Source organism: Pseudophryne corroboree, chromosome 11 (assembly GCF_028390025.1).
Source record: "Pseudophryne corroboree isolate aPseCor3 chromosome 11, aPseCor3.hap2, whole genome shotgun sequence".
NCBI lineage: Eukaryota > Metazoa > Chordata > Amphibia > Anura > Myobatrachidae > Pseudophryne > Pseudophryne corroboree.
In genome coordinates this window covers 260,956,458-260,969,878 of record NC_086454.1, presented here as the reverse complement: position 1 = coordinate 260,969,878, position 13,421 = coordinate 260,956,458, and the positions used below count along the sequence as shown (strand labels likewise).

Here is a 13,421-nt window from a genome sequence, read left to right as displayed (position 1 = left end):
CACACTCCAGTATGTACAAAGAGTAATTAGTACAGCCGGGTACCTTGTGAGCGATCGCCGTAGGAGGCTACACTACTTTTTAAAAATGTGGAAAACTAATGTTCATAAAAATTTACTTCAGATTCCATGAGGAAGACCTTTCTGACCAATTACCTCAAAGTACAGAGACTTTTGTTATGGTGGATTCCAGTAGGGATGAGCTAATATTGTATGATGCTGATATTAACACTGATGAGGGTGAGGATGAAAATGACATCTTCCAACTGTAGAGATGATTAACAACAAATTTAGCTGCATTAAGCCCATTGATGGCTTGTTTTGCTAGGCCCAAACAATCCCAGCGCTTCAGCCACAAAAGTGGCAGTCTCTGCTGCTGAAGTGCTTGGTTTGTTAAACTGTGGATACAACATAAGGATGGTTGGGAAGGCCCAAGGACACTTCCATCTTGACCACTTTTTTTTTCATTATGAGCTGCATTTTTTGGGGATTGATGATGGTCTTCTGTCTCTTGCAAGTTGATACTTTACCAGCTCTAGCTTCATTCTTATCATGCTGTCTTGTGTGTGTTCGGCTGGCAGCATATAATAAATTAATTAGAGTGAATAATAATCCTTTTTTTTGTTGGGGGGGTATTATTGATGGTCTTTTGTGATTAGACAAACATTTATATTGGTTATTGCATTACTCTGCCCCTGGGCTGTTCTAACTTCTATCCCCTGGATCGTCCATAGCTGTATCATCTGATGCCCAGCTGATTTACCCCCCACACCTGTACTTTCAGGGATATAAATTTGCTGCTAAGCAGTGGAAGTGTTCTGCAGCTGCTGTCATTGGCTGCTCTGGTCTAAGATCTACTGTCTAGAGAGGTGCCTGGTGGCAATGGGCATTACTGTGTGGGGCATAATATGGTGCAGTAGGCATTACTGCATGGAGCATAATGTGATACAATGGGCATTACTGTGTGGGGCATAATGAAATGTAGTAGGCATTACTGTGTGTGAGGGTGGAGAGGCGCTCTACCTGCTCTGCATCCCCGCTGCTGTGCGGGTCCCTGCATGACTGATGCTGCCGGCTTCCGCTGTGTCTGTATAATAGGCAGCGGCGCCAGCACATGTGTGAACAGTGTATGAAGTGCAGCCCCAGTCCTCTCCGGACCGGAACTACAGTGGAGCGGCCAAGACTTCAGCAAGACCCCTCCCATCTCCTCCCTCCAGAGAGTGCGTTACGCAGGCAGCTGTATGGATACAAAGTTGCAGCTCCTTTCTGGCACTTTTACAGTGGTGCAGATGCCCAGGTTTCAGCAAGCCCCCTCCTCTCCTCTCCTCCTAGAGAGTTCGGTATGCCAGTAAGCTCCGCCCCCTTATGTTTCGCAGCACCTCATATTCCTGCTGTGGCTGCCAATGCCATGCACCTTGACCGCCATCATGAAGCCTACAGTCCCTCATCAGCAGTGCATAAGAAGAAACACGCTCTCCTGGGCCACAGTGAGCCAGGCAGCGCCAGAGCCAGTAAGTCAAGTGACCTGAGTGGGTGAACGCAGCTTTGAGCTTCAGGTCACTGGGTTGGGGGAGGGCACGGGGGCACAATGGTTAGCATACCCACTGAGACTGTCATCAGTAGTTTGTGTTCTGTCACTGTTTCAAACACCCTCCCTCCCCTCCTGTGTTCTGTCCCAGCTATTGTATAAGCCCCACCCCATGTTCTGTCACTAGTCCACCCCCCCGTGTTCTGTCCCTATTCCATCCCCCACCCCCCATTTTCTGTCCCAACCATTGTGTCCCACCCCCCTTTGTGAAGTACGGTAAGGCGCAAATTTAGTTTGCAGGGGGGCGCTGTACACCCTAGCACCGGCCCTGCTATGAGGTCCACAAAGGTCTAGTTACGCCCCTGGTGGAGACCCTCCAAAATGTGTTCACCCTTTCCTAAGGACACCCAGTCCTGCGATTCTAACCCACGGCTTCACACGGGCCACAGCAGGCCTGTCATTAGTACCAGGGCTTGCAAAACATAGAAGTTACTTTTTTCCCCCCAAGACTAAGGACACTACATGGACTGAAGAGGATCTGATGTTTTCTTATTTGTAAGTAATAAATGGGAAACAAGGATTCAGGGAGTCTTTATTTAATAAAATATTCCTACATCGGTGTCTGTGTCCCGTCTTTGTTTTAATATTTCTGTACACGAAAACTACAAGTGCCTGCGAGCCCTTGATGCCTGGGCATGCTAGCACTTGTGATTCTAGCATACTTGCTGGGACCTTTAGTCCACTTATAAAGAATAATATTAGCTACTCATTACCTCCTCACCCACCTCTATGAGGGATGCGGAGAATATATCTTCTTTTCTCATTAAAACCAGCTGTTAATCTGTGGCAGGGTGTGGTTAGTATTAAAATTACTTAAAACCCCCGCTTAGTAATTTTATCTGAAAGTAATTTTTTTAATGGATAAATTGGTGTGCACAGTCCAAAAAAATCTTTACATCAGTCACAAATAATTTTAATATTAGTTTGCATTGTGTGTAAATTTTATTTGCTTACTCTTCTATGCATTACAGGTCAGTAGGTCAACAGCTCAGACAGTATTTAGAGTTGAAGAGGCCTTCCTCTGTCGTAATTTAGAGTAAAGGAAGTTGTCCTCCTCTCAAGCTGTTCATTTCTTTGATATGCATTCCTTTCGGAAGGTATTGAGGACAAAGCTGATAAGAGACACCCAGATCCACTCTGGCATCCAGGTAACCAAAGAAGCCTGCAGATTGTTAGAGAAAACCAGTAAAATATATTTAGTACATTACATTTTTTCTTTACCTGTATCACAGTAAAGAAAAGAAAATGTGAATAGCAGATATGCCAAACCATTGGTATTCAAACTTGGGGCCTAATTCAGACCTGATCGCAACAGCAAAATTGATCTCTAATGGGCAAAACCATGGGGTCATTCAGATCTGATCGCTGCTGTGCGAGCGATCAGGTCATAACAGCGCATGCGTATGCACCGCAATGCGCAAGTGCATCGGGCAACAACGGGCATCGACAGGAAGCGCCGGGATGGTGCAAAAAATTCGTTCGCATGGGCGTTCGCAATGTGATTGACCGGAGAAGGCCGTCTGTGGGTGGTAACTGACCTTTTACTGGGAGCGTTTGGAAAAATGCAGGTGTTCCCAAGCATTTTCAACAAGGACGTGCAGTCAGGGGAGGCAGTGCCTCCCCTGTCATAATGATTAAAATAATACAAAGAACATATTTATAACACAGATTCTGTGATAAATATCTTCTTTTATTATTGTAATAATTTCACCCTGTGAAAATCCCTGCATATTGGGGTGGGAGGCAGCGGGAAAGGTGCCTCCCGCTGCTAACACTAAAGTTCGGGCAGCGGGGGGCGGGCAGGGCGAAGCCATGGGCTGTTAAAGCCCATTGAAAAAGTATGGGGAAGCGGCACCTATACTTGTGCCTCAATGACAAGGTCGTACATTCAGCCCATATGACTGCACACCCCCGTCAGTCCCGCAGATGTGATTGGACCAGCGGATCCACTAGATCTGCTGGCCAGCGGGCACATGCGGTGGGCATCGTGGCGGCGGGACTCATCGGAGAAAAGATGGCTGACAGCAGACCTGGATCCGAGAGGATCCAGTCCCTGCCAACCAATCTGCAGAGTTCGGCAGCGGAGAGCAGCCTTACCATTTAAAAAATAACGCCTCAGCGTAATTTTTAAAATTCAAGATGGCCGCAGTGACATCGCCCCGCCCCCTCAACTGGCTTATATAAGCCAGTGGCGAGGCAGCGGTGGTCAGATCGGCGGCGGAGAGGGAGCAGGCATGAGCTCCCGAAGATAGAAGACGCCGGAAGCCCTGGGGATGCGGCGGTCATGAAAAAGAGGTGTTGCATAATAAACTATTTAAACATTCGGTGTGGTTTTTTTATTTTAATATTTTCTTTACAGTCGGACTTCAGGTGCCAGCGGGCCCTTAATGTCCTGGCATGCTGGCACTTGTGGTTCTCCAAGTGCCGTCATGCTGGGGCAGGCTTGCTGGGACCTGTAGGCTGACTGTAGAGGTCAATATTAGTATGTCATGAACCCCACACCAACCGCCACCAGGGGTGCGGGGCATAACACTGGACTTTCAGCCCCAGAGCTGGTTGTTGCTCAGAAGGGAGTACCCCATTTAAATTTTGGGGGGCCCTAGTTTCTGAGGAATGCCAACCCTGGGCTGACTGGTTTGGGGGGGGGGGGGGTTAATGCTGTGGCAGGGGGACCCCATACTGAGTGGCTCCCCTGCTATGGCATTATCATCCCTGGATGGTTTAGCCTAGTGCTGGTTTTGATTAAATAGGGGGAACCCTACGCTGTTTCCCCCCCCTTCTTGTGGGGGGGGGGGGAGGAGGGGGCGCACACCACCGCAATCAGCCAGTGCTTCACCGTTCACTGGCCTCACCACACGTCACTGGTTTTTAGGGAGGGTGTCTGACGTCAGCTCCGGCCCCGATCAGCCTGATTCAGTTGCACAGAGACTGCACACACTGAATTTTAGCAGCTCAGTGTACACATAGCATTGCACACTTGCACAGCGAATTTACACTCCCCCTGTAGGCGGTGACTGTCTGAACGCAGGACAGCAAAAATCGCAGCCCAGTGATCAGATCTGAATAATCCCCTATGTACAGTGCAGGTGGCAGTTTGCAAAATAATGTGCAATGCAGGAGCAGGGCCGGTGCTAGGGTGTTCGGCGCCCCCCTGCAAACTATAAATTTGCGCCCTCCCATATTCCTTTGGCGCGCGCCGGGAAAAGGGGTGTGGTCTCACAAGTAAGGGGCATGGCCACACAATAGTACCCCCATTTAAAATTACGCCACAATCTTATTAATCTTATACGTAATGCCCCATCCGTAGTAGTAGCGTCCTTATATGTAATGCACCCCAGTAATAGTAGCATACTTATACATAATGCCCCCCAGTAGTAGTAGTGTCCTTATACATAATGCCCCCCAGTAGTAGTAGTGTCCTTATACATAATGCCCCCCAGTAGTAGTAGCGTCCTTATACATAATGTCCCCCAGTAGTAGTAGTGTCCTTATACATAATGCCCCCCCAGTAGTAGTAGCATCCTTACACACAATCCCCCCCAGTAGTAGTAGCATCCTTATACATAATGCCCCCCCGTAGTAGAAGTGTCCTTATACATAATGCCCCCCAGTAGTAGTAGCGTCCTTATACGTAGTGCACCCCCAGTAGTAGACGCGTCCTTATACGTAATACCCCCCCAGTAGTAGTAGCAGCGTCCTTATACGTAGTGCACCCCCAGTAGTAGAAGTGTCCTTATACGTAATTCCCCCCTAGAAGTAGTTGCGTCCTTATACGTAATGCCCCCCCAGTAGTAGTAGCGTCCTTATACGTAGTGCACCCCCAGTAGTAGAAGCGTCCTTATACGTAATTCCCCCCCAGTAGTAGTAGCGTCCTTATACGTAATGCACCCCAGTAGTAGTAGCGTCCTTATACGTAATGCCCCCCAGTAGTAGTAGTAGCGTCCTTATACGTAATGCCCCCCCCAGTAGTAGTAGCGTCCTTATACGTAATGCCCCCCCCAGTAGTAGTAGCGTCCTTATACGTAGTGCACCCCCAGTAGTAGAAGCGTCCTTATACGTAATTCCCCCCTAGAAGTAGTAGCGTCCTTATACGTAATGCCCCCCAGAAGTAGTAGTGTCCTTATACGTAGTGCACCCCCAGTAGTAGTAGCGTCCTTATACGTAATGTCCCCCCAGTAGTAGTAGCGTTCTTATACGTAATGCGCCCCCAGTAGTAGTACCGTCCTTATACATAATGCTCCGCGCAGTAGTAGCATCCTTATACGTAATGCTCTCCCCCCAGTAGTAGCATTGTTATACATAATGCCCTCCCAGTAATAGTAGCGTCCTTATACATAATGCCCCCAAGTAGTAGTATCGTCCTTATACGTAGTGCACCCCAGTAGTAGTATCGTCCTTATACGTAATGCCACCCCCAGTAGTAGTAGCATCCTTATACGTAGTGCACCCCAGTAGTAGTATCGTCCTTATACGTAATGCCCCCAGCCCCAGTAGTAGTAGCGTCCTTACACGTAATGGCCCACCCAGTAGTAGCGTTGCTACACGTAATGCCCCCCTGTAGTAGCGTCCTTATACGTAGTGCACCCCAGTAGTAGTATCGTCCTTATACGTAATGCCCCCCCCAGTAGTAGTAGCGTCCTTATACGTAGTGCACCCCTGTAGTAATAGCGTCCTTATACGTAATGCCCCCCCAGTAGTAGTAGCGTCCTTATACGTAATGCACCCCAGTAGTAGTAGCGTCCTTATACGTAATGCCCCCCCCAGTAGTAGCAGCGTCCTTATACGTAATGCACCCCAGTAGTAGTAGCGTCCTTATACGTAATGCCCCCCCAGTAGTAGTAGTAGCGTCCTTATACATAATGCCCCCCCCCAGTAGTGGTAGCGTCCTTATACATAATGCCCCCCCCCCAGTAGTAGTAGCGTCCTTATACGTAATGCCCCCCACAGTAGTAGTAGCGTCCTTATACGTAATGCCCCCCCCCAGTAGTAGTAGCGTCCTTATACGTAATGCCCCCCCCCCAGTAGTAGTAGCGTCCTTATACGTAATGCCCCCCACAGTAGTGGTAGCGTCCTTATACGTAATGCCCACCCCAGTAGTAGTAGCGTCCTTATACGTAATGCCCCCACCCCAGTAGTAGTAGCATCCTTATACGTAATGCCCCCCCCCAGTAGTAGTAGCGTCCTTATACGTAATGCCCCCCCAGTAGTAGCATCCATAAAGCGCGCGCACAGACATACCTCACACACACAATTCACACATATATACACACACATACACACCCGCCATATACACACACACACACACACACTTCTCTCTCACCCTCCACTTACCTAAGCCAGTCTCCCTCTGTACAGCAGCCTGGTCCGTGTAGCCCCGCCCCCTGCTGGCCCGTTTAGCCACGCCCATTCCGTCCCTGTGTAGCTCCGCCCCCTTCTGTCCCGTACTCGGCGCTGTCACACAGCACAGGTGAGGGGTGGGGAGGGAGGAGGCTTTTCATGAAGAAGGTGCCCGCTGCCAGTGCCTGTCATTCAGTGACAGACACAGCACTGGCAGCAGCTGCAGCAGCAGGGGGGACAGGACGGCGCAGCAGGGAACGGATGCAGAGCAGGGGAAGCGCCTATCCGTCCCAGCGCCTCGCTGCACTGCATCCCTTCGCTGAGTGGGTAGCGCCGGGCCTGTGCAGGAGGGAGGGCAGATATAACATGTGCAGAGAGAGTTAGATTTGGGTGGGGTGTGTTCAAACTGAAATCTAAATTGCAGTGTAAAAATAAAGCCGCCAGTATTTGCCCTGCACAGAAACAAAATAACCCACCCAAATCTAAATCTCTCTGCAAATCTGCCACACCTGCAGTGCACATGGGGGGTCATTCCGACCCATTCGCACGCTGCGACAACCGACACCGCCAGCGGTAAAAGTGATCGCAGTGGTGATCGCAAGAAGGTTGACAGGCGGGAGGCGTTCTGGGGCATCAACTGACCGTTTTCCAGGCGTGGTGAGGCGAACGCAGGCATGTCCAGGCGTTTGGAGGGTGGATGTCTGATGTCAATTCCGGGACCTTCGTCGCTGGATCCGTCGCACAGGGTAAGTAAGTCTGACCCTGGTCTTGTTTTGCAGGAAACTTTTTTAGCATAGCAGGGCTGCACAAGCGATCGCAGCCCTTCGATGCTAAAATACACTCCCCCATAGGCGGCAAAAAGTTGATCGCACGAGCAGCAAAAAGTTGCTACGTGCGATCAACTCGGAATGAGGGCCTTTGTTTTGCCCAACTGCTAACAAATTTGCTGCTACGATCAGGTCTGAATTACCCCCTATATTCTAACAGGGAAAAGAGAAATCTGATTACTTGCCACAGTCCACCCAGAGCATTGAGGGACTTTCCACCCTCTTCTCCAACATTTCCCCTACCACCACTGCTGCTCTGCTCATACCCAGGCCAGAACCCTGCTGTTCATGCATATTATGGGCCTGAGTCAGACAGATGGACACAAATGGCGAGTTTTTGCACACAGCGCACATGCAGTAGCAAACTTGTGCATTTTTTCATATGTTCGTCTGATTTTGGGTTGGATGGCCCAGATCTGTCTTTCCGTGAATTAGGACATTTTTTAACAATGACAATCACAAGTAGCTACCCTAACTTTTAGACGTGATATGGGAGTGCTACTGGTAGAACCTCTGATGTTGATAGGTGTCAGCAGTGTGCAATGGAGGCCAATCCACATGGCAGATATGTTAACCACATGGCCATTTTAACAGCATTGTAGGCCCTGGGCAGAGCAATGAACCCATTCCCATATCAACCTATTCATATGAATAAATTAAAAAAAATATAAAAAATTAGCCTCCTGTGGTCCTGCACTGTCTCTCCATATGCTTTGATACTTTAATTGGTGGATAGCTCCAGCTATTCACCAACTAGAATGCTGTCAGCCTTTCACTGTCAGGCTGCAGGCTGGGGGGCAGGTATATAATGCTGCCTGGTTGCTCTGATTGTGTGTAACTCAAAATGTGGCTGGACAACATTTACCACCAGCATACCAAGCAGACTCCCTCCCCCCTCCCCTTCCCCCCAGCACAGCCTGTCCCTGCTCAAAGGCACCTATAGTCATGGGGCTCTGGGCAGCTGCCCAGAGTGCCTATATGTAACACAGTCTCAGCCACAGCTAACGCTCAGAGCCACATCCTCTTCCAATGGAGGACAGATGGAAACGCAGTGCATTCGCAGTAGCGCACTTAGGTTGGAGGTTGCATTGTGATGTCAGCGAACCACCTACTCAGGTACAGAGACCCTGAGCCGGCAGTGCCCTCCTAACAAGTGTCTTTGATGTGTATCAAAAGCTCTGTGCAAATCTGAGTCAACCACTGTAGTACCCACGAGTTCAAGTTCAGGTCAATATTTATACGGAACAAGTAATTGCAAAAAGGTGCGGATTATTAGAGCTACTGTATATATACTATAGATATATATATATATATATATATAAACCTGTCTTAGGTTCCTTACAAAACTGAGATCACTATTTTGCAAATATACCTTAAAAGTCGCAATATTCTGAGTCAATAGCAGGATTACCCCACAAAAATTCTGAACATTTGCAGTTATGACACGTTATCTAAAAATAAAAATCCTTGCAAAAGTGAAACTGAAACTTATAACTCTAAAATAAAACCACATTTTTTCCCTTGCAACAGTGAACCTAAAACTTATCAGCGCACACAGACAAACAATGAATGTTTATCAAACAGACAGACAATTGGGTCCAAATAATCGAGTATTGCTTACCTAATCAGATGAACAGACCAGATGAATGTATATACAAGTACTGACAAAGTAATCCGGTTGATATATATAATGATCAAGCTTCAGATTACTTACCCGGGTATGTCAGCAGTTACACACACATCCAACAGTCGCGTCGTTATCTGATATTGATAAGCTCATCGATCCCGGACAATAGCCCCCATGTAACTGTTGGAGATAAGCCTCCTATCAATCTCCTTCAATTGTCTGTTCATTACCCTTTGTTTACCAATTCAAGGAAGCAGACACCCCACGTCAGTTATGTCCAGCAAAATGAGACTGCCTTCACTTTATTTAGCATGACATTATATAGAGAAAAAAGCTAATTGCATGAATACTTGATACACGTCACATTTCAAAAAACAATATGCATCTCTTCTCATAACTCCTCTCAGGCTGACATCCTCCTATGTGTCCTTCAGGAGAAGTCTAAACACACAGAGACTGTCTAATAACATGTTTTCAAGACTTATAGCTACGACCTTTCTGCGCACAGAATGTACTAACTATGAAATGTCAGCATTATTATGATTAACTCAGCAAAGCATACTTCTTATATACTACATCATGGCTGCTACTTAACAAAATGGCTGACATGCTTAAGCTAAATACATCTATCTTTCTCAGGTATGAAAAGGGGGTTGACATAATGACATCATTACCGATGCGTAGCTTGTGTTGCATGAACAATAACGTCCAAACGGACAATCGGATCAAAATTTGGATTGCACCTCCAGTAGATAGAATTTTATAAACTACAAAAATGGTCCTGTCACATTTTACCGTATCTGCTACAGGTGCTCCTCAGGTAACACCAAGAACCATGGATTAATATTTACTTACATTAAGACATCTCAAATTGACATCTCTATAGCTTTACCAAATTATTAACACTCATTTACTGTCTATTTACAACCGTGAAAATCAGAAACTCCCGTTCAAAGAACGGGTAGAACAGCTAGTCTACACTAAGAAGGTCTACAGACAGTAGTTGACATGCATTAGGTCGATAGGATCAAAAGGTCGACATGGTCAAAAAGTCGACAGGGTTAAAGGGTCAACATTGAAATGATTGATCCGAAACGTTGTGATTCCGCACAAGTCAGCCAACATAACATGAAATGAAATTAACCAAGAATTGTGTTAAATCCTACCTAGGAATATCTTCCTGAATTACTGTCACTTGGTGGTGCGCCCTGAGCCAGTAGCAATATCTTTATTGGAAAAGGGAGAAAAAGAAGGCTCCAGGAAGTGAACAAGCCCGCGAGTCGGATGAAACGCGTTTTCCTCACAGGTATCCTCACCCCAGGGACCCTGCACCAATAAGGAACCACTCAGGGTAGAGACTATATATACAACTAAGGTATTTCTGTGTCTAATACATTTCTTTGCAAGCCAGCAACAAGTATATTGTTGTTTTCAACAAGTGAGTCCACTATTTCACCCTGTGTTAAAACTGTAACATTATGTAACAGGACATAGAGTTTATCTTTGGATATCTATACTCACCTGTTAACAAATGGGTAGCCAATCCTGACCAAATAAATATTTATAGCCAGCAGTGTTCATACCTGGGCTATAATGAATTGAGTGTGTCACTGCACCCTATGCTGATTTCTGGGCAGGACAACACTCACTGCTTGTGGTGATTAACGGGAGCTGTCGGTATGATAAGTGGCATATATTTCATATTATTATGCTCCATGTCCCTGTGATCTTGCCACAAACCAGCTGATGCATTTTTTTTATCATTCACTGCCTATAAGTAATAATAAATACTGAGATAGCGTTAATATTGGCTATTCCTTCTCCTTTTGCCTCAGGAATTGTACCTTTAATCCTAGTGGTTAGGGTCTGGCAAAATTATCCAACATTACGGCATTTCTTAGGTTCTCTTTTTTCACTACCTTAACATTCAGCGGACTCTCATCCACGATTCATGGGACACCCCCATGCCTAACGTTGGACAGCAGATCCACTACTTTATTTCTTTATTTTCTTACCTATAAATTTAGCACCTGATATTTTCTTTTTCTCTTTTCCTATTTGGTGTTTGCATCAAATATCGAAAAAATGTACTATCATACCACACTGAATATGCCCGATCTCATCTGATCTTGGAAGCCAAGCAGTGTTGGGCCGGGTCAGTACTTTGTAGGGAGACCTCCTAGGAATACCCAGTGTTGTAGAGCTTTTTCTGCATCTCCCTGGCTCCCTAATGATGCAACACTAACAGTAGTATCACCACTTTTCTTTTTCCACTAGACTTTTAGTCTAATAACAACAGTTGAGCAATTGGCTAATATATCAGCAAAGGACACAGATACGCAGTCATTCCTCTCCATGCGGGTTTTCCCATACGAGATTGGGAGTGAGGGCATCTGAGGTGTGTTTTCTTGGCCAATTTAGGACCTCACATATATGCTCTGTTTGACCTATGACGGTCTTATTAATATAGATTTATCTGTACTGGTCAAGGGGAAATAGATGTAGTACTGGAAGTGTCTACATTCTTTTCAATTCACTGTATAATTATGTGAGACCAGAACATTTGTTTTTATAATTTATATGTCAGTGTCCTGTTTAATTGACAGTTGGTGGATTTAACTTTTAATGTAATGAAAATAAAAGTTTAGTTTTATCAGTACTTACTTTATGTAATAATCCTAAACGTTAAGAGTGCGCCCACACAAGAGCCTTCTTTTTCTCCTTTTTCCAATATGGAAATGATTGACACAACTAAAGGTAGACTCAATATTTTTTTTCCTTTCGTTTTTTTGGGTGTTTTGGTACTTTTTTGCAACAAACAAGCCCCATTAGTGTACCGCATCCCCTCGCATGGCTCGCGAGCTTTGGGCAGGTTACTATTCCCAATTGTAATCCACGTGGATGGTAAAGTATGAAAAAGCTGGGAAAACATTGTGTCGACCATGTTGACCTTTTGACCCTGTTGACATTTTGAACCTATCAACCTTTTGAACTGTCTACCTTTTATATGTTGACCTTTGACCCTTTTGACCTTTTGGCCCTGTCGACCTAATGCATGTCGACCATCAGTAGTTTACCTGTTGACTGTAGACTTTTTTAGCGTAGATCTATAGACCAGATACCATTGCAAACAATCAGTGTGCTGAAATATCATCTCAACTGATATTTAGGCAGAAATTGATGTATAATAATACTAATAATAATAATACAGGTGCTATGTAAATGTGATTTCACTAAAAATAATGTTAATAAAAAAGGCACAAATTCTCAGTAAAAAATTTCTGGGGGGAAAAATAATATTAGGCACATTTGTAATGTTTACAGTCTTTTCAGACATGTGGATGTTTCAGCTGGTGACACAGGTATAAAAGTTCCAGAATGTACTGACCATAAGCTTACCCTATTTTATTCCTGATGCTCTGGGAGGTTTTCTGGTTATTACCAGTCAGGCAATCATTAAGGGTTCGGCTTCAGCTGCCACTAGTGCCGTCAGCGCTGCAGCGGCTATTGATGTGTCACCCGCAGGGCGTTTTTCTTCTGTGTGATATTCCATCTGTTACCCAATGCCCAGTATTACCAACACATTTCGTAGTGCTTGGCTACTTTACCAAGGATAATCAAAAGCAGACGCTGATTGGGATGGAATACCAGCCTGGGATATTTTTGGAAGCAGCCCTAATGGAGGTGAGACTGTCGAAGGGGCGTGGTCTGGAGGGGCATGGGATGCTCCATCCTCATATGTTAAATATTAATATCAGACGTCTATACTACATTATCATCTCAAGATCAGAAGTGCCAGCCGCCACTCACCCTGTTTCGGTATCCTGCCAACCGAATCTGACCATGGTCCAAAGTGATCTTGGGTCTTTATTTATAGAAAAAAACTTTTAGAAAATGTAATTATTCTTCTTCTAAAAATGGAAACTGGAGACAGGAAGTTCCTTAAAATCAGCAGCTATCGCAAGTTCCCATCCTATATAATAAAAGGCTAACGTTGCTCCTCACCTCTATGGAGGGAATTCAAGTGTTTTGTATACCGGCGGAC

General features: G+C 45.8%; 1 protein-coding gene and 1 pseudogene across 1 annotated transcript in view; one reads left to right on the top strand and one right to left on the bottom strand.

The window, feature by feature from the left end:
• Positions 1 to 296: 296 nt before the first annotated feature.
• LOC134968736 (inactive hydroxysteroid dehydrogenase-like protein 1) overlaps positions 297 to 13,421 on the bottom strand; it is a 34,251-nt gene continuing 21,126 nt past the window's right edge. The window contains exon 4 of the mRNA XM_063944234.1: positions 297 to 395. Within this exon, the coding sequence (XP_063800304.1) occupies positions 297 to 395 (99 nt within the window). The remainder of the gene's footprint in view (positions 396 to 13,421) is intronic.
• On the top strand, positions 11,462 to 11,580 carry LOC134971202 (5S ribosomal RNA; annotated as a pseudogene).